The sequence below is a fragment of the Acipenser ruthenus genome, chromosome 49 (assembly GCF_902713425.1).
Source record: "Acipenser ruthenus chromosome 49, fAciRut3.2 maternal haplotype, whole genome shotgun sequence".
Classification (NCBI taxonomy): domain Eukaryota; kingdom Metazoa; phylum Chordata; class Actinopteri; order Acipenseriformes; family Acipenseridae; genus Acipenser; species Acipenser ruthenus.
This window is the reverse complement of record NC_081237.1, coordinates 5580968-5602027: the sequence shown is the minus strand read 5'-3', so window position 1 is coordinate 5602027 and position 21060 is coordinate 5580968. Positions and strand designations below refer to the sequence as shown.

The following is a 21060-nucleotide window of genomic DNA, read 5'->3' as shown; positions in this document are numbered from 1 at the left end:
ATTGTGACAGAAAAGGATATATAGTAATACCAAAAAATTAAGAGCTGTCTATGACCAAACATTTTGACTAAATGTTGAGAGGTCCGGTTCATATACCACAGAATGATATCCGCATTCCTGCTGTGTATCTCTCATCTAAGGTAAGAGCAGGGAAGTCCTGCATTAGTGGAACGAGTGAAACTTTTACTATTTGATTTTTTTTGAAGAGAAAAAGAAACAGGTAATTTTACTAAACTTGTACGAAATACCTTGTTTATTTCTAGTTTTTAAACATGAACAGCTCCATATGCTGATCTCACACTGAAACTGAAGTGCAGTAAACCCTGTCACAGCTCGGTTCTTGTGCAAACTGGTCAGATTTAAAACGGGGTATTGAAAAGAACGCAGCTGAGTAACATTTCAGTGAAGGCCATATAGAAGAATAACAAAAACGTGGATTTCAGCAAAAATCGTATTTCATAGTCCAATTTTATTTAAAAAAAAAAAAAAAAAAAAATGAATACACAAAGGAGAGAATACAATGCTACACGTCAGTTATAGAACTAACTGAGGAGCCATTATAGTGATCAATCTGGTGCTGTCTTCAAAAGCTAAGGGATGATGTAAGCTCCTCTGCATAAGCAGCTGTAGTACCCAAACAGCAAAACAACAGTATCACTGTTACACTCTGGGGACATCGCAGTATATTCATACAGGTAATAGATACTTCTAGTACACCGGGTGTGGTGTTTGCCGTGCTGTTCCCTACTGCACTAGTCTGTAGGTAATGTACCTCCCAGCTGTCTCACTGGGTCGAATGATCTTCACCACCTGCAAAAAAAAAAACAAGCATGACGCATGGCTGATTTGAGAGGGCAGGTTTAGAGTACAAAGGCTGCATGATAACTGATACATCTTAATAAATCAATCTAATAAATCTTAGTTTTAAATCATCAACATTGTTTTTGTCCTCTATGGAAACTAGCCCTTGCACCCAGTCCTGGTTTTCAGAACTACCTTCAATTAAAAATACTGTACTATTAAAGATCAGGAGGGCAGGAGTTTGGTGTTTAATAAACGGTTCCACCCTTCGAGCAGCATGGCTCAGATGTGATTTAATTCATGCTGTGAATCGGTGCAGTCACTTCAGAGCACATTTACCAGGGACCAGATTATTCAAACTCCTGGCACCCGGTCATTTCAATAATAAACTGAAAATATAGTTGTGAAAGCCAGGACCGGGTGCGAGGCTAGTTTGAGTTGCAAGCCGTGCGATTTCACGCGACAAAGCAGTCTCACCTGTCCTCGCTTTAGCCCAAAGTACCGCGCCACTGGATCCCCGGCCTGGATGCGAGGGAGCTGGCTCTCCTTCAGTTTACTGGGTGCAGGGTTAGGGAAAACAAGGGGACAAGAGGAACTAGGTACAGCTCAGCAGCACCCGCAGGTTAACAAGAACAACATCAGCCATAGGTACAAAACACTCATCAGTGCTTAACATAGAAACAAGCTTAATTCAATGACACGTTTCAAATAGAAGTCTTAATAATAATCAAGCCTTTTCAAACAGTTACAGTGTACTGTTCTGGATTGCTTTACTGTAGTAAGAGCCTTATCAAAATGCTTTACCTAGAAACAGCTACTGAACAAACACCAAGTACAGTATGCAAATAGTCATGAAACCGGAGCTCACACACTCTCCACAGGCACCGTATAAATATAATTTGTTATAAATGAAGAGCTTGTAGTATGTAAATGAAACGGGACGCGCATCTGCAAAGCTGATGGCCCCTCTTAAAAGTTTAAAAGGATACTATCGGCCAAGCAACTCTGTCACCTCTTCCTTTGTCATCACTATGTGCTCTGGAACCAGCTGCAAACACACAAGCAGGCATGTTAAGCACGGTTCACAACAATAAACACGTAGGGGATCCCTGCAGTGGGATTACAATACTGTTTCACTCAACAGTTAAGCCCATGTTGTTCTACGGGCGATATATACTTCTACCTGTAGAGATACGGGATCTGATTTAAAGTGTACAGTGTAACACTCAATACCTTTCATAAATAAATAAATGAATGCCAAACAAATTCAGTTACTGTTATGTGGTCCAAGGACTTCATAAAAATCTGAGTAACTAAATGGATGTATTTATCTATGCATACTCAAGGTTAGAAACTCAGCGAGCCCTGCACCCAGTCCTGGGGTTTTCAAACTGCCATCAATGAAGTATATTATTTAAATGATTCAGTATCCAGGAGTTTGAGTAGCCCCTGTGGAACCGATTGCTCCTTCCCTTATAACTGCATGAACAAAATCCTAAAAATAAACCTGCAGACACGGATTCAAGGGCCATCAGCTGAGAGCAGATTTAACAGGGGTCTGACTGTTCAAACTCCTGGCTCCTGTTGATTTCAATAAATGTACCTAAACAAGGGGAGTTCTGAGGCTGGGTGCAGGACTAGTGGATGTTTCTAACCCCGTGCGCACTTGTGATCGCGTGTTGGACTCTCACCTCGTGTTCTGTGATGTTAATAAGCAGCTCCTGCTGTAGAAACTGCTCCAGGATGTATTTGGGTGCCATGTCAACCAGCGACTAGGGGAAAGAACAGAGCAGGAATGCCAATAAAACAGGGTAACACACTTCAAAACTGATGAAAATGTAAAATATATATTATATATACAGAATCCCACACACACCTGCTAGGATTTTTTGCTGTAAATAAAAACAGAATATGCTAAACTAGCTTCCAGCTATACAGCAGTTGCCCCCAAACAAGGCTGCGGTTTTAAGCAGATGTTTTCGGTTTTATTTAGAGTGGTGCGACACACACACTGCTGTACAAAGTCATCAGGGACTGACACTGCTAGAATAGCTTTAATGAGTCAGTGAGGCATGTTGCAGCAGTTTTTAATTTAAGCCTGTGTGATGAGCTGGAGGGAAAGCAGGCAGACAGGCACCTGTTTGGCGGATGGAGTCATTCCCATCTGCACCACGATGCAGGCTCGGGTGATGTTCTCTTCCTGCATCCTCTGACAGTACATCTTGATAGTCTTGATCCCAACCTTGGGCTCCTCTGCAGACAAACACACAGACTAATATCAAACCACGTTCTATACAGCAAGCTTTTTAAAAATTTGCATTATTATTATTAATATTATTACTGCTTAATCCTTTCATTTGGGAATTCCACTAATATCTTTTCAGAAGTTTGATTCCTGTTCTTTCGCATTATTGTGAATTTTGTGGGTCGATAGTGGCAGATCATAGTGGCTGTGAACCTCAAGCCATTCTTGTATTAAGGCAGTTTGTTAAATAGCTTGTGATTTAACTGTATGCTATTTGCCAAGGTGCTTTACATAAAAAAAAATAAACACAACAGCACTAAATGTCTGCCTCAAGCCACATGACTCACAGTTTCCTTACTTCCCTTACACCTGCAAAGGCCAGTCCTGGAGATTCATTCCACTCCAGGATTAACAGATCCACTATAATTCACTACTTCAGTGTCTTGAAGGAGGTTTCACTGATTCAATTAAACAATTTAGAACAGTGTTGGCACAAACACCAGGAGTGGACTAGCCCTGCAGGATTGCGATCAGTTACCCCTGTGTTTCACGATGCACCCACCTGGAAAGAAGACAAACATCTGGTCTGTAGGGTCGTCGTTGTGAGCCACCAGCACGGTGAGGTCGGTTCTCCGGGGCCGCCCCTCGCTGGGCTTGTCCCCGAACTGGTTCTTAAACTCCTCCAGAGTCTGGTCCAACTCGTCCTGCGTCACCAGGTAGCCCCGGTCGTGACACAGCTGTCGGGTTCAACAACAGAGAAGCCGATCAGACAGAAAACACCACAGGGCTTACACACGTGTTATGAAATGTCACCTTACAAAAACAACTAAATAATAACTTAAATAAAAGCTCCTGCGGTACTTGTGGTAACTTTTTACTGGTACTGCTGCAAACATATATGGGCACTTATCAATAGAACTGTAACTGCGTTTTTAACCTTTTAATTTAGCGTTTATCTGTATATATCTATCAATCTATATCATTCTATCTACCTCTATATATAGATAGACATATCTATATCTATCTATATAAAAAAAGGTAAAAAAGCACAGTTGCAGTATATATATTATATTATAATATATACACTTTATAGTTTTAGAAGAAATACAATTAGATAATACACAAGAATAAAGTTAAACACATGGATAAACAGACTCAATACCAGGATGTCTGAAGGTATAGGAAGGAATAACAGATCCTTATATCATTAACTATAGTAAATGACACTAATAGATTTAAATAGAAATAAGCGAGTGACGTTACCATGGCACCAAAAGCACATATAGTATTTTCTCTCTCTCTCTCTCTCTCTCTCTCTCTCTCTCTCTCTCTCTCTCTCTCTCTCTCTCTCTCTCTCTCTCTCTCTCTCTCTCTCTCTCTCTCTCTCTCTCGATTCGGTTAAGTGTATACACCGTTTAATGTTTTGTTTTTTTTGTGACCACACCAATACGCTTTGATTAAAGCTGAATCCTGCACGATTCTAACCTGCATGATGGTTTTCCTGATTTTCCACAGCCTGTAGGTCTCCTCTTCGTCATCCATGTTTCGATAATTTGATAGTAGTAGTCTAATAAATAAAAAGAAACTTCTCGATTGAACTCTAACACGCCGCCGCTCACTTCCGCTGCATGGAAATCACGTGTTAACTCGCTGCGGGAGCAGGACCTCCGGGTGACCATCAAGGATGCCTGTTTTTAGTTTCAATAATTTATAGTTATTTTTTTTTTTAATCTTCGTTTTCCTTTAAAAATCAGACGTTTACTATATATGAATCACATATTTTTAAAAAGTGTTTTTAGAAATAAACGATACAATGATAAACAAGTTACATAGACCAAAGAGCCAGCTGCCCAACGTTTCGATATGTTGTACATATCTTTCTCAAGGGAGCCTCTATATATGTATGTATATGTATTATATATATATATATGTATGTATATGTATGTATGTATATATATATATATATATATATATATATATATATATATATATATATATATATATATATATATATATATATATATATGTATGTAGAGTCCTGAATGGCAGATAACGTTTTTGACTGACAGCTTGTTGTTGCTGGTGGGTAGGCAGGTGGGCGGGGCTCTGTGTAACTGACGTCATTCTGACTCTCGGACGGGCGGTGACGTGCTCGGAGATCTATGGAACTTTGAGCCAGTATGGCTGACGCGTGGAATGCGGTTTCGTCATGAGACGCGGGGCGGGGCTGCGCGCTGCTGAGAGCTTGTGATGCCGCCGCTCGAGGTAATGCGGGCAGTCCAGCGAGCGCTGCTCTGTGCGTTAGTGGCTGCAAGGATACCTACTCGAACCATGGTAAGAAAAATATACCTGGTTTATTATTTATATGTGTTGTTTGACGTGAGTGTACGTTAAAAATAAAGTTTTATAATAGAGGTCAGTCTTTTTTTTTTTTAAATAGAGGCGTAACGTGCAGAGAGACTCGCAAGACGGTGAAAGGTTAGTTTTAGCTAGCTAGCTATACTGCCTGTGTAGCTTTTCGTATTTCTGTGACTTGCACAAAAACAGGCCGTCGAACGGGAGATTAAATGAAACCCAGTCTAGTGCATTTGTATTAATAATAATAATAATAATAATAATAATAATAATAATAATAATAATAATAATAATACGCTTATTTATTTATCTTAAAGATGTCATTGTCCAATTGTATTGGATTTGTAAAAATGAAATATATAAACAAGTAATCATAAATATATGCCTTGCCAAAAAACTGAAACGATGCAGTTAAGGTAGGATAAAACAAATTATACAACTAGTCGAGTAATTAGGATGTGCACCCATAACAGTGTTTACTCGCATTGTGGTAGGCTGGCGGGATGCTGTCTGTATACAGACAAAAAGCCTAAACTACTGCAGGCAAACGAAGTTGCCTTTAATGTTTGTTTTGAATAAAACCACTTGACGCCGCTCATGCTTGTGGTGAATTTGCCCTACAGTACACAGTGCAGTCTTTGTTAAACACGCGTAATCGTATTTGACAGGGCAGCTGCTGCTTGGCCGTGATGTAAGTCCGAACACTTCAGTGCCATTGCTTACACGCTGGCACAAGTGGCATGCAAACAACGAAGTACAATTACACCAGTGATAGGATGAACATAACAGCCCTTGTGTGCGTGTTTTTATTGCTATTGTGTATAGTTTGAGAATTTCAATTCGAAAGCTGTCGAGTCCATCTCCCCATCTCCAGTGCAATGATCGCCCCCCCCCCCCCCCCCCCCCCCCCCAAAAAAAAGTCTCCATTTCCAAAAAAATATCAGAAAATGAAAAGCTGAACTGTGGTCATGGTCTGAACTTTCGAAATGTCATTCTGTGCTTAAGGTAAACAATCTAATCTAAATGTTTAGATATGTATAATGGGTCATTGCTGTTTGTAAACAGATATGTCTTTTTCCATGCTCCTGATGCTCCTTATTTCTCGGGAATGCATTGAAACAGGGTTTCGTTGTCCTTCCTCCACTGTGTCGCATTTTATGTGATCAAGCGCAATCACAGATGCGGGCATTGATGCTGGAAGGAATGTCCAGGCATGCACGGTTTGATAACTTGTGTGTGGTTAGTGATCAAGGCAGATTGCAGTTATCTAAAGAGACTGCTGTGTGTGTTGTGTAACTTGTGCTGTGTACGATTTTTTTTGTTTTTAAGCGTTCAGGTTTTGATAGCATTTTTAAACAGATTGCAAGAGACATGTGATCCAGACCTGTGTAAGACGTTCAGTCATTATTGCACCATGCATTAGTCAGAGGGACTAAGAGGATTAAAGGTTGTCAGAAAGACTGTAGAAAACGATTTGAAAATCTAGCCCAGAGTGTCATGCATGCAGGTCACTAATACATCAGAACATTAAAACATGACTAAAAAACATTGCCTAAAAAAATTAAAAATAATTTTAAATGTGGAAGCCACACTTCTGCATAGCTGTTCTTTTTCACTTCTACAAACTGTACGCTAAACCGTGCAACAGTCCTTTCCTTTCCTCTGAAATGAGCACCATTTCAATTGGAACTCCCCCTCCACCTGTGGTCAGTACTGTTCAGTGCCAAATCAGTACCTATAGGTGGTGAAATGTCAGGTTTCAAGAATGAGCTCCACTCTCTCTTTCTTAAAGGGCTCAACATTGGCTGGAGTACATTTTTCGAATACTTTTTTTTCCATTTAAACAAAGCAGTAGTGTAAATGCGTGTCCTGATGCTTCCAGTTTTCAGACTGATGTCACAGAGAGTGGGTTTACTCTGCCCAGCGCTGTGTGACGCTGAGTCCCCACAGCCCCTGAAATACAATTCAGAATTCTAATAAGTCACTTATTTCACTGAGAGTGTAGATCTGTCACTCAGAATGCCAATGACGAAGCATTCTGAACGTTTAACCCACAGCAGACTAAGTGCATTAATATCGGGTTTTCAGCAGATTTATTATTTAGATTTAATGACCTTTTAATAAATGCACAGGCGTTTGGTGGCTACCTCTGATCGATCTGACAGTGTACTTTCTCTCACACTCGTACGATGGACTCGACTGGCAAAGCAAAGAGTGTTTGAGAAATACGCTCTCGACTTGATTAGCGGTAGCCACGGCACACTTGGAAACATGCATTATAATAGACTTTACAACCTTGGAAGAGTTTCTTCCTTTATTTCTGTGAAGGCACCACTTCTGTTTTTACCCTGAAGTCTTGGCGCTCATCTTTATAACTTGGGTGCGCTGTGTACTTTGTCCATTTGTGCACAAGAGTGGCTTGTTGGTCTTATCAGAGCTGATGTCCCCTTTGGCATACACTACAGTGGCTCATTATCATGATCCCTTATCAACCGGGATATCCGATTTAGTAAGCAAGGATTATCAGGTTTCGGAGAGAAATTTAATGATTCATTTAAAGTTGTTTTCATTTTGGACCTCGTAAAACAGAAAAGACTTTGTTGGATGTATCGGCAATGCCAAAACTAACCAGGAATTGAGCTTGAATTTCATCGACGTTCGCTGCTGTTGCCTGCTTCGCATCTCAAAATGAAAACACTGACAGCGATAAATTTAAAAAGCTTGTTTAAAGATGGTACTCGTAATACAAATTTGAGTTCCTTTTTTTAAAAGTGAAAACAATTCCATAGTAAATACATTTCCGGCCGTGGGGTGATCGAGACGCCTTGTCTCTTTGCAGTCCTGATGCATGTAGAATTGCTGTAGTGATGAAGCATGCAGAGACCCGTCTTGTGGGTGACAGATGGAAACGAGAGGAGAGTTGTCGGCACTGCCCAGCCTGACTGATCCGTGCTTTTGTTTGTTTGGTTTTTCTTCCAGTGTGCGCAGGTAGAAGACTGGCAGAATGCCAAATCCATTTACGAGTTCACAGCCAAGGACATCGACGGCAACGAGGTTTCCTTGGAGAAGTACAGGTCAGTCATCTTTATTTACGTCCTGCGTGCAGAAAGGGTCGGTTCGTGTCCAGCTCTTTGGTTTTACAGAGTCCAGATGGTTAATCCAGCAGTACTCTTCTCACAGATTTCCCGTTTTTATAAATGTGTTATTTGCAGTTCTGCAGTTTTAGCGTCTGTATTTTTAGTAGAGTATTTGCAAACAGCACTCTAATGCTGTCTGATGTTCTGACCTCGGTGTCTTTGTGTTTACCCTCCTTCACTCCACAGGGGCTACGTTTGCATCATCACAAACGTCGCCTCCAAGTGAGGAAAGACCCCTGTAAACTACACTCAGTTTGCGCAGATGCACGCCGCGTACGCTGAGAGAGGTTTACGTATCCTGGGCTTCCCCAGCAACCAGTTTGGGAAACAGGTACGGTTATTGAAGGGGGTTTGGTAACCGCAGCGCGGGTTAGGCTTCACAGTTATCTGGCCGTTCAGATTGTAAAAGGACGTGGGTGGTGCTTCAGTCCTGCTCAAGCTTCCAGATCCAAGGGGTGGGAGGGGAAAAAAGATAAAGAAAGGGTGTTTCATTGCTAAGATAAGAGTGTGCTAACCTAAAAAGAAATTCTGCGTTCTATTGTACATTGTTTTATACAGTTATATGTACATGTTTACATGTGTTTCCTGAAACTTGAGGTCTTGGGTCTCATTGCTCAATAGTTTAAAGGGGCTGGTTATCTACAGTACACTAATATGCAACAGCTGTGATGGTGTCGTTCCATTCTGTAAGTACAGTGCAGAAACGCTTAGAGGGAGATTTACAAATCACTTTTATTCTGGAAGTATAAGTAAGTATAATCTGTGCACTGCTACAGGCTGTTGCATGCTGGGAGCTGTGGAAAGCAACTAACCCCCAAAAAAGGAACTAACACACACACGCAGGCACGCACGCACACACACGCACTCAAAGTTTGTTTTTGTGTTAGGAGCCCGGGACGGAGGGGCAGATCAAGGAGTTTGCCAAGTCCTACGACGCAGAGTTTGACCTGTTCAGCAAAATCGACGTCAACGGTGATAACGCTCACCCCCTGTGGAACTGGATGAAGTCTCAGCCCAAGGGGAAAGGGACGCTGGGAAAGTGAGTACACCTGCAGAATAACCCTTTAGAGGTGTAGAGCGTGCTCTGTGCTGTCTCCCAACCTGGAGAACCGCTTGAGACCAAGGACAAGCACGGTCACCAAAAAATGAAAAGGCTAAAATACCTGGTCATTTTAAAGGGTTCAGTAGAAATAGATGTATTTTATAAACGGGTTCATGATTTTAGTTTCTCTCTTCTCTCAACAGCAACATTAAGTGGAATTTCACCAAGGTAAGCTGTGGTTATTTGCTTTTCAATAGTAGTAACCTTTTATAAATTGCACGGACAGCGAGTTAGTGGCAGGGTGTGATTTTTTTAAGTTCGGTTTCCTAGTCCCCAGTTTGACTTCTACAGTAAGACCGAAGTACCGTAACGTCTGGGTTATTTAAATCTGCAAGGCATTGAGAAGTGTAGTGAACCGGCAGGGCTGCAGCTGCTGCCTTTATTATTATATTTTATTTTTTTAAATGAAGTTCCCCATTTTCTTGCACAGTCTGAATCTGCACTGTTTAAAAGGTCAGGGTTGTACAGTAATTGGAACAGAGTGCACGCTTCAAAAGACACAGTTTTGCAATGACATTGCATCTGTAAAGGAGTGGCTTAAAAGAATTGCCTGGGGGGGGTGGGGACACGTAATCCGAATGATTAAATTGCAGCGATACGTGTAAAAAGCCTATCATGTGCTATAGGAGTCCGAGCCCCCAATTTTAACTTTTCAAGCACCCAATGCAAAGAAAAAAAATCTGGTGCATGACCTAGTCTACTAATGAAAAGGAGCGAGAAGTCTTTCACTAGGCAGGCATAACCGTACACATGGCGTGTGAGCTCTGAGGTTCTGAGTCAAACTCCTGCTGTGCAATGGTGTCTGTGTGAGAACCTCGGTGTGATGGAAATGCCTGCCAATTCAATGATTTCTTTTATTTTTTTTTTCAGTTTCTCATTGACAGAGAGGGACAGGTTGTGAAGCGGTATTCCCCAATGGATGATCCAAGCGTAAGTGAAACGGCGTTCCTCGGGTGTGCATACTGATTTAGAGATTTGCGCAATACTTCAGATGCTTTTTTTTCTGTGGCGATCCACTGATTCATTTTGAAAGCCATCCAAAACAATAAAAACTCGTCAGCTCTGCCCTGCTTCAAGCCTCATTGTTCTGAAATGTTTGTTGATGCTAAATCGGGGCATGTAGACACAGAGGGCTGTTTTATCTTTAGTACACGCAGTTCTGTTCAGCCCAGCTGTGGATTTGACATGCACGATAAAGGATGTGCCATGCTTTTTAGTAAGGGTGCCAGTTTGTACCCCTCTAGTGACAATGCCAGCTTGTTCTCTCGTTTCAACAGAAGCACACACTTCATGTGGAGCATTAAGTGTTAGGAAATCCAGTTGATTTGTATACCTAAGTAGATTGCAGCACAAGCTTACGTGACATTAAGAATCCTGGTATCTACATTACCGGCATACACACAAAGGCTACATTTTAAGGGCAAACGGGCAAGCCATGGCCAAATTGTATTTGTCCTAACGTTGGAGTAATGGCGTGTGGGTTTCGGAGCATGTACACACAATAGTCAATTGTTAAAGTTGACATTCATCACTTAATAAAACCTCTAGGATGAGTATTTTTGTATAGATTTTTTTTTTATTTTTATTTTTTAAACAGGTGGTTGAAAAGGATCTTCCCAAGTACCTGTAGGAGTCCTGTTTGAATAACCAAATCCTGCTGTGTCCTCCTCTCCTGTGCCCGGCTAGGATTCTGTGTTTGGAACCCCAGGCGAGTGACGACCTGCCTGTAAACCCGTCTCTAACGGGGAGGGCAGGTCTGATGAAACAAGGCGTGCAACCTTCTGGGAGGAAATACAGATGCCAAGCAGCACTGCGCGAGAGGATGTGCTCGCAACATCTTACTTCAGCATCTTGCACTAATTTCATTATGTAATAAATATATATAGCCCGTTCAAAGACATGTTCATTTGTAATGCACAATAAAACTCATTCACCATTGTATTTAAGTCTGCGTGTTCTTCTTGGTTGTGGTATGGCCAGTCCTATGGGATTTGCCGAGGTTCATCTAGCGACCTTCTTGATTAGTTGTACTGTTCAGTTTTCTTTTGACAAGCAAAACAAGTCATGTTGGAGGGTGATTGGTGTAAAATCATTATCAGAATTGGTATGCTGCTCCTTTGGTGGTTAGAATGAAACTGTGATTACAGGGTTAATATCAGATGTGATTATTGCATAAAATGCTAACCGTATTACAAAACAGGTCTGTAATCACTTACTCTTGAGCAAGATCTGACTTCGTTATCTTCAAACGCTTGAGCGATCCGTAATTTCAACATAATTCACCTTCAAAACCCTGATGCTTGAATTTTGAAATAGTGCAATGTCTATTTACACGCATAAGTGAAACAGCATTTTAAAGAAAGTAAAGAAAGTGTGCCAGAATCCTCTGCAATCTTTTATTTATTTTTGTTGAAGATGAGATTGCTTTACAATATATTCCTTCAGGTGTAAGTAGAAAACTTTTAAGAATTAGTCAAAAGGCACAATTTTTACAATATATACAGTTTGATCTAAATTATAAATATATATAGAAAACAAAAGGAAACCCAGGAAAAAAAGTGCTAAACACAGTTTTACAGAAAGAAAAAATACATACAATCAGTAGCATACTTTTTTTTTTTTTTTTGTTAATAGTTTATTTTCACGTGATTTTATCCACCCGTGTCGGGGAACTGTCAGGTTATGTATGTATGTGTGTGTGTGTGTGTGTGTGTGTGTGTGTGTATATATATATATATATAACACACAAACTTAGAAACAAAAGATGCACTTTTTTGTTTTCAAATTGTAAGTTTATGCCATTCTTGGTAAGATAAATATTAAAATCTAAACTTAGAATAATGAGGATATGTAATAAAAGTGGTAGGGAGCTTACTGGAGGAGATTTTTTTTATTTTTCTTGAAAAACTTGATACGGTGCTACTGCAGTATTTCAGATTTGAAAATATAAATATATAGATGTGGAGGACTTGTTTATTAAGCAACAAATGGAACACGAATGCAACTGAAAGAAAAAAAAAAAAGCACGATTTTCTCTGTGTTCACAGAAATATAAATTAAGGGACTAGTCATCTGTACAACAAGGGTTCACAAGCTTGTAGTTCACTTGTCCTACCCCAACCTGTTGCATTCCAGCGATGACAATTCATTGCATTGTAAACTAACCAGACAGGATATTGCTTCTGGAACTGTAATGTAATTCAAATTGTAGCTAATAAATGAATTCATTAAAATGAGCTGCATGGCGTTAAATCGTTTAGGGGTTGGAAGGCTGAATTGATTTTCTTTCCCTTCTCAATTATGCAGCATTTTAACTGCAAGAGGTCTTCTACCCTTCAGCAATTGCAAATGCGCTCTTTAAATGTAACCACTTGCAATTCATCGTAAAACTAAATTAATACTTAAACATACTCTTCTTTATAAAAGTGACCCCCCCCCCCCTGCCAACACTAAGAATGCATAAACATTTATGATATTTTACCAAACATTGAATAACATCAATAACGTTAAACACGCAATCATACAGCAGTACTGAAGAAAGAAACAGAAAAACACGCAGCAACGACATTTAGACAAATAGTTGCCCAATAGCTTCTTTTGTGTCAGTGACCCAATTCTCGTTGAAAGGTTTGTCTCATTTTATTTCTGTTTTATTTCAGTACTGCTGAACATTGTAAAAAAAAGAACAAATAGAACCCCAGGATTTGTATACTTTTTTAAAAAATCAAGTCTTGACATTGAGAAAGACACAGTATTCATGTATTTTTCTTTCATTCACAATGCTGAACATTCATTCAGCCCTCTTCACGGATGACCTCCACGCTGTTTTTAGATTTTTTTTTTTCTTTTTTTGTAAGAAATTTTATTCCTGAGATAAAGGATAGTTTTTAATATACCAGGTAACTTCAGGTGCTGAATACTTTGGTATAGCTCCATACTGTACAGCCCTATATGGACACAAAGTATTTATAATAATTTTAATAATCAAAATACAAGAACAGGAAAGAGAAATTAATACAGCGTTTCTGTACACCAGTACAGAACAGTGCAATATATTTGGTGGCAGGTTACAATTATTTTTAAAATGTATTTCTTTTTCTAGAAAAGTCCCTGACATAACATTTTAACTACAGAATAGAAAACAATTTCCACTAAGAAGTCCCTTAAATATAAATAATAATAATAACAATAATAATAACAACAACAATCTATAATATAATACATTGCTTCTAACCCATTTTACGTAAATACAGGACAAGTCTTCATTTTCTGTGTAAAAAGAGACCCATAGCTTTTTTTTTTGTTACTATATAAAGTTATTTTGTTAATGCAGCAGGTCGATTCTGTTTAAAATTGCTTGTTTCAAAGTTTATAAAAAAAGGGAGGGAGGAGGTTTATTTATTAATTTTTTTAAAGTTGGATAAAATGTGGTTCATTTGCATCTCTGTATGTGTTCATTTTATTGCTAAACAAGGTGTATGTATATTTGTTTAGGTTTAACAAGAGGAAAGAGCTATTAACCCTAAAAGCAGAGCTTCCATTAACAAACTTCAAGACCTCTGCAAAACATGCTGTGCCGATTCAATGCATTCAATCTTGTTGTACTGTTTAATTACACCAGGGGGCAGTGCAAACTCAGGGTTCAAACTATCCCTTTTAATCGGTTGCTTGCAGTCCCCTGGATTTAAACAGAGGAGCACAAACTCCCCTCAGTCATTTATTATTATTATTATTATTATTATTATTATTATTATTATTATTTTTATTTTTGTTAAATTAACCAGCATCATTCTGGCTCCAGCAGAATCATACATTCAGGAGGCGAGGCTACAGTGCATTGCTCTCTTTAGTGGTGCTTAGTTGAGACCAGAGTCACAACCTGTCAGTTAAGCAAAGAGATCAACTACATCGCCAAGGATTTGTGTGAGTCATTGCTGAATCATTTGAAGCAGTTCGGAGGTTTTGGAAGGGTTAATGGAAGCCTGTTACTTGGGTGTCTGACTTCTTACTCAGAATGACAGCTATAAGCCACAGCGTCATAGATCCCTAAAATATCTCGCCGCAATGGCTATAGTCAAGTTTATAGTATGTACTGTCCAGAAGGGTGGTTCATTGGGAGCCTGTTATTAATCATTTTAATAAATAAAATACAACTGCTTTCACTGAACAGCAAAACACAATATACATATACAATACAGACTGCATTTCTTTGCATGTTCCAAAGGCACTGTTTTAAAGCAGGTCACGTTCACATTTATCCAACCCCTGGGAAAGTTACAGCATTCACATGGCTTGAAATCGGCTTGCTATCTCGTAAGAAGGAGGATATGCATTCGGTTTAACAAACACACCAGATTACAACAAGTTGCAGATAAAATGGAGATCATTGAGGTTTGAGGACATTAAATTAAAACAAACATCTCCACCCATCCCCTTACGGGGAAAAAAAATAAAAAATAATCATATTCAATATGTACAATTTCAAAGCTGCTGTCCCAAAACATCTGCATGCATGCTTGTGTTTAATGTAAGATTGTAATACTGGTCTTTAGACTCCCCCCTACCTTGGCTTCAGCTTCAAATGAAAATTTTTCCACAACTTAAAATTTCATCACTGCAGCTGAAGTTTGTATTAGGAATGTTAACTTTTTTTTTTAATTTTTTTTCATACATATCTGTTGTATGAAGTTTCACCCTATTTTAGTCTACACATGAGAGAGATGTAAGCAAATTACTTTTGCAAAGAAACTATTTGTCAGGTAAGCATCCTATACAAAGAACTGTGCATATGGCTATTTATCCTTTAACATGTGCTGCAATAGCAGACGCAGACAGCTAGGGGCGATGCAGCGATGTAAACTAGGGGTGGGGGGTGTGCTGGGCTGGGCGATACCAACTACAGAAACAAGGTACAAAAGTAGCACGCTCAATAAAAGAAAGAAATTAAAAACTTGATACACACCAAATTACTTTTTAAAAAATTTCTATTGGCCTAATTCAAATTACTTTAAAACCAAACCAGAAAATTCCTTTGCCCTAAAACACCACTTTTTAAAATTTGAAAATATAAAACTTTATTTCTTTTAGTTTTTTTTTTTTTTTTTTTGCTCTTTCCATCTGTGGATAGACCAGCTCTGAGTGTCGCTGCAGCGATGTATACTCTGCTCTGTACAGTCCTGCTTGTCCGATGATGGGACGTCTTCACAGTTTAGATGACATGACTGCGTTTTCCATATTCCAATGTGAACTCCAGTTCTATTCGGATTTCACAAAGTGTAAAGTGGGAAATACTGAATGGAATACGCAGGAAACCTCGTCTGTTCTATAAACGCTGGGATGGCTGGAGGGATGACCGCATCAAGTGTGGCAGTTAGGCAGCAGCCAGGTCAGGTAAGTCTAGACACACAGATTCCCTGCTGGGTATTAGTAGTTGGGTATCACAAAACTAAAAAAAGAAAAAAAAATGGAGGAGCATCAATTCATGAAGCTTCGCAGGTTTTTCCGTGGTTAAAATAAATAATATAAATAAATGCAAAATCCAACTGAAACTGTTGGGGGAGACCAAGGTGTCCTGCTACTGAAGCATTAGGATGAGTTCTCATTGAAAAAGAAACAAATAAACAAACAAACAAACAGAGAATAAACAGCTGCTATATGGAAACAAAATGGTTTGACTTGTTTCATATATATCTTTATATATATATTTATAGTATATAAATAAAATCAAAATCTCTTTTTTTTTTCTTCCAAAGACAAAATCCTCCCATTGAAAAATAACAGGAGACCCTTTCATCTTTTTTTTTTTTTTTTTTTCCATTTTGGTGGTGCAGTTAAAACAGCAATATCCGAGAGCCTTTTTAAAAAAAAAACATTAAAAAGGTTACAAAAACCAAAGCGGCAGGCATGGAAACCCTGCCTGAGCTGTGAATCTGAAGCGTGGTACCGTTGCAGACCAGGGAGGGAGGGGGGGGTGGGGGGCTGTGCATTAATCGTCATCCCAGAAAGGCATCAACCCGTACTGAATGACAGACTGACGCTGGTTTTCCTGGGTGGTCCGAAACATATTATCTAAAACCTCGCGGAAGTTGATGGCGTCCAATTCGCTTTGCCCGTTGGACAGTTGGGGAGTCTGTAAGAAGCCTGGCTGCAGCTGCTGTGAAGATGATGATAATGACAATGAAGCAGAGGAAGAAGCAGAACCAGGGGCAGCAGCAGGGGCAGCGGCAGGGGCAGCAGCACTGTCAGTGATAGCCAGCTGGCTGGGTAGTTGGTAAGACTGAGGGAGGCCCAAGGTGGAATCAAGAGAGAAGCCTGGAAAGTTTTGCGTGATCAAAGACGGGAGGCCGACTTGGCTTGACTGCAACTGCTGCTGCTGGGGCTGCGTGATGAGAGACTCCAGGCTGAACTCTCCCTGCGGGGCGGTGCTTCCGGAGCTGGAGGAGCCGCTGCCCATGGTGGGTTCGAGCCCCAGCCCCGCACTGCTGTCCTGAAGAGGGATGGGGCTGATGGTGAGGTCCAGGACGTCCAGGCTGTGGCTGTAGTGGTTGTGGAGGACCATGGGCTGGGTTAGGGAGAGGTCGAGGGGCTGGGTGGAGGTGGCGCGGGAGTCGGAGACGCTGGCGTTAGCAGCGTAGAGTTTCTCCAGGAAGTCCTTCTCCAGCAGCTCCCTCTCCTCCCGACGGGCCTTCTCCTGGCGCTCCTCGATTTTCCTCCTCAACGCCTCGTTCATCTGAGTCAGCTCTTCCCGCACACGGGCGATGCAGCTCTCCGGGATCTTGATACCTGCGAGAGCCAGGGAGACACTGCGTTACGAGCCTGACCGCCTAGCATCACCACACAGGAAATTATAGCGCAAATAAACATACAGCTGTGGCCAAAGGTTTTGCATCACCCTACGGAATGAACCAATTTTGCTTCATAAAGTCGAATGAAACCTGCTGAATAATGTTACTAACGTATTGAACAACATAATGAAAAACTGACACATTGAAAATTTCAAAATCTAACATTTGGAAATACTGTACTACTGTTATGGCTTCCGTTATAGACTCTTGTGATATCATTTTGTATTTTTTTTTTAAATGTTTTATTACATGGTGTTAAATAAAAAAGATCTAAATTATGTTCATATAGTTTTTTCTCAATCCTAAAATTCTTGGTGATGCAAAAACTTTTCGCCATAGCTGTACATCATAGCAGAGCCACAAGATCTTGGACTGCTTAAATAAAATAAAAATCATGCAAGTCAACTCTCAAGTACTAAGGAATGCCCATAGCAAGTCACAGCTGGATTCAACACATAGCTACACATTTAAACTTGCCATACCCATGTATAATAACAGTTAATGAACATCGATTCCAGACCACTTTCTCAGTTGAGAAGCTAGCTTGTGCCTTGCTGCCTCTCTCATCTGCCCCGCGCAGGGACACACACTCACCGACTTGCTTGGTGTGCTGCTTGGTCTTCAGTCGGACGATCTGCAGGATGCTGGAGCTGGTGATGTCAGAAACCGCGTCGGCCACTTTCTTCCAGACGCGCAGCAGCGCCCCGCACAACATGTAGTACTGCCGCAGCCGCATGCCCTGCCAGCACTCCTTCCCCTCTCGGATCAGCTTGCACTCCCCGTTCCTGAGGGAGAGACACAGGCAGGGGGTTATTCAACTGGTATGGAAGAACCTGGGGATTTCCTGAGACCACAGACCTCCCTCCCTGGCTAAAGCAGCAGCTTGGAAAGCTAGGATGCAAACTGCTGGAAAATACGCTCTGGCATTTAATACACAGTGATCTGCTCTGTCCAGCCAGGCACTTACCAAGTGGCGTGGCTGCACTTCCGGCGGGAGAAACTGTACTGACTTTCCCAGGCATCTTTGGCTTCTTCAGGGCTCACCTACAGTTTATATAAAAAAAAAAAATAATAATAATACATTAAATTAAGCATAGCAATTTTGGACGAAGGAGTTTATTTAATCATAAGAGTGTCAGATTTTGCGATTGCATGTTTAAAAATGGCACATCACTATGGGCGGTTAGCAGCGGTGGCCCCCTGTCTGTGGCCCTGCGGTCTCACCTTGCGGTACCTCTTGAAGAGGTTGTCCAAGCTCTCATGCTGGACCTGCTTCCCGATGTTCGCTTTGTACAGGTTGAAGTTTTTCCCCCGGCCTTGTTCTGCCAGGAGCGCGTTGGGGTAAGTTCCCCTCAACTGTGAGAGAAGGAGGAGAAAATAAATAAATAAAACACAACAACTATAACTGACAAAACGAGATGAGACACAGAATACTTGACAGAGTGCGATGTTTTAACCGGAAATACTGTGCCCTTTCATCTCCCGCTGACAGTGAAAGGGCTTCTCCCGTTGGCACACTTCTTCCTACTCTCCTGTTCACCTCTTGGAATTGAAATATAACTGCTCTGAAAGTTTGGCCGAACATTTCTTTAAAAAGTTTATTGAGCACCTCTCTTTCTTAGAAGTTAAAAAGGGATTTACTGGAAGATGAATTAAACTTCAAATGGGACCGAAATAGAAGAACCCCTCCCACTGAAAGATAAATGGAGAGGGTTTTGGGGGGGGGGTGAGGGTCTTACCTTGTATGAGAGATAGAAGCCATCATCAGGTCCGGTCAGCTTTTCGAATTTGCTCAAGGCTTCTTCCCACTTCATGCCTCGATCCACAGTGATCTACAATTGAAACAGAATTTACTTTCCCTTCCTTTTCTGTCTTTGACAATGGCAGCTTTGCATTGCACCTCATCAATGTCGCTAGTTTAAACAGTAATAACATGCAGTTCCTGGATGACCAAACCTTGGTTCTGGTTGGCGTTCTTTCCTTGAACAGATGCAATACTGAAAGGGGAATGCATACCTTATAGAGCACCACCTGCCCGTCCTGAGGGTTTCCTGGAGTGAGGAACTTTTCCTGGGTTTCCTCGTAGATCTCATCATTTCCTGGAGCCAAGTCTAGAGGAAACAGGGACCAAGAGCGTTAGGGTCAGGTTACTCAGTGGTAAGGCAAAGGGTCAGGTAGTGGAGGCGCACTGCCAGAGGGGGGCAATGTGGTACCCTGTACCTGCTCCAATGCAAGCTTGATTAGCCACAGCGTATGGGTCACAAGCACAGGTGTCTTTTTTTAAACCAGGAGTGAATAAAGCTGCTATGCAATAGGAGTCTTATTTCCATCCCTGAATTCAGGTTCAGCTACTTGAGCTTTAAGGACTGATGTAGAATATTAATTTCAGATTTATCAGGAAAAGAGAGGAGAGGGCATTTTGACATCTCTAGGCTTGCTATAGATTTGACTGCAATGCTTGGGAGTGGAAGGGAATAGGGGAGTTAAACCTTTAAGAGATGATAGTCCAAAAAAAGAAAAAGTAATTTGCAGGCGAGACTGGGTGCCAGCGGGTGTGGGCAGTGACAGGGAGAGCCTGTAAAGCAGGGGGAGCAGCAGGCGTCATACCCAGGATTCCCAGGTCGTATTTGCCCTCCTTCTTGTCCTTCTCGATCAGGTAGTCAAAGTTGTCAGTGAAGTACTGAAAGAGGGAGTTCTGCTTGTAAACTTCCAGGCCAAGGATGCGGTTCAGGAACTTTGTGATGCTACAGTCTGAAACAACAACAAGCATGTCAGCAAGTTCACAATCAGAGCCGTCAGCATGAAGAAAAAGCTGATGATTGACTTCTAGCAACAGTATGAACAGAACACTACAGAATAGGAATTAGCATGTAAATGGTTAAAATCACAATTCGATACTAAAGGGGATTCCTAGTAGCTGACGCACGTGTCCCCACCCAGCAGCTAAAGAAACCAAAACAGATTTATGTCATTATTTCAGTCAAAAAGAAGGTTGTTACAATAAACAATAAGCTCTTTTTTTTCACGAAACCACTAGCGAAAATGTACCAGAGCAGTTTTGATCACAAGCTTCCAAACTACAAAAACGCTGATCTCTCACCTTTCTCGACGCCGACTCCAAATCGGGGTTCTCTGCAGAAAATTCCCACGTCCATCAGTCCACGCTTCATGTCTAAAATACAAATCACAATAGAGAGTCGTCTTACGGCAATGTTCAGTCTCCTTGTATCATCACAGAAAAAAAATGTGACTGCAGGCAACATTAGAGACTGGAAGCTTTCTCACCTCTAAAGAACATGGCGTCTCCACCGGGATAACCTTTAGGAGTCGGCACCTTGCTCTCAATCTGCCCCATAATGGCTTTAATAATCTTATCCAAAGCCCTGGTACCATACTGCAGGAGAAAAAAAAAAATGAAATAGTTCTGCTTTGTCTTTTTGTCCAAGAAACTACTGAAATCGCCACACAGCGTTTAAATCCTTTTGAGAAATCGATTTGAGAAATATTTTTCAGTAGAGTGGGACTCGACTAAAGCAAACAGCTTAACCAAGCTTATCTGCATTTTGTTTCTAGCAG

General features: G+C 40.9%; 3 protein-coding genes across 5 annotated transcripts in view; 1 reads left to right on the top strand and 2 right to left on the bottom strand.

The window, feature by feature from the left end:
• Positions 1–478: 478 nt before the first annotated feature.
• LOC117401404 (DNA-directed RNA polymerases I, II, and III subunit RPABC1) lies at positions 479–4905 on the bottom strand. Its single transcript, XM_059014844.1, has 7 exons — positions 4532–4905; positions 3609–3783; positions 2939–3054; positions 2493–2573; positions 1791–1849; positions 1279–1357; positions 479–810 (listed from the first exon to the last, which is right to left on the bottom strand). Exons 1-7 carry the CDS (start codon positions 4586–4588, stop codon positions 745–747), a joined length of 633 nt encoding a protein of 210 aa, XP_058870827.1. The 5' UTR covers positions 4589–4905; the 3' UTR covers positions 479–744.
• Positions 4906–5226: 321 nt separating this feature from the next.
• On the top strand, positions 5227–11581 carry LOC117966230 (phospholipid hydroperoxide glutathione peroxidase-like). The gene is made up of 7 exons (XM_034911950.2): positions 5227–5380; positions 8381–8475; positions 8725–8869; positions 9426–9577; positions 9784–9808; positions 10511–10570; positions 11238–11581. The coding sequence occupies exons 1-7, from the start codon at positions 5297–5299 to the stop codon at positions 11268–11270; spliced, it is 594 nt and encodes a 197-aa protein (XP_034767841.1). The 5' UTR covers positions 5227–5296; the 3' UTR covers positions 11271–11581.
• A 4140-nt stretch (positions 11582–15721) lies between these two features.
• The window catches only part of LOC117428933 (protein strawberry notch homolog 2), a 50224-nt gene continuing 44885 nt past the window's right edge, over positions 15722–21060 (bottom strand). For all 3 annotated transcript variants that reach the window (XM_059014836.1, XM_059014835.1, XM_059014837.1), the window contains 9 exons: positions 20770–20878; positions 20585–20656; positions 20092–20235; positions 19501–19595; positions 19224–19316; positions 18709–18840; positions 18452–18528; positions 18079–18269; positions 15722–17422 (listed from right to left, as the gene is read on the bottom strand). In XM_059014836.1, the coding sequence (XP_058870819.1) occupies positions 16626–17422; positions 18079–18269; positions 18452–18528; positions 18709–18840; positions 19224–19316; positions 19501–19595; positions 20092–20235; positions 20585–20656; positions 20770–20878 (1710 nt within the window). In that variant the 3' untranslated portion in view covers positions 15722–16625. The remainder of the gene's footprint in view (positions 17423–18078; positions 18270–18451; positions 18529–18708; positions 18841–19223; positions 19317–19500; positions 19596–20091; positions 20236–20584; positions 20657–20769; positions 20879–21060) is intronic.

Excerpts from the sequence above, each read along its gene's own strand:
- LOC117401404 (XM_059014844.1), bottom strand. The coding sequence starts at position 4,588 with ATGGATGACGAAGAGGAGACCTACAGGCTGTGGAAAATCAGGAAAACC. Across the intron at positions 3,784-4,531 it reads TCAGGAAAACCATCATGCAG|CTGTGTCACGACCGGGGCTA; the intron begins GTTAGAATCGTG and ends TGAACCCGACAG. Across the intron at positions 1,850-2,492 it reads TTAACATCACAGAACACGAG|CTGGTTCCAGAGCACATAGT; the intron begins GTGAGAGTCCAA and ends GTGTGTTTGCAG.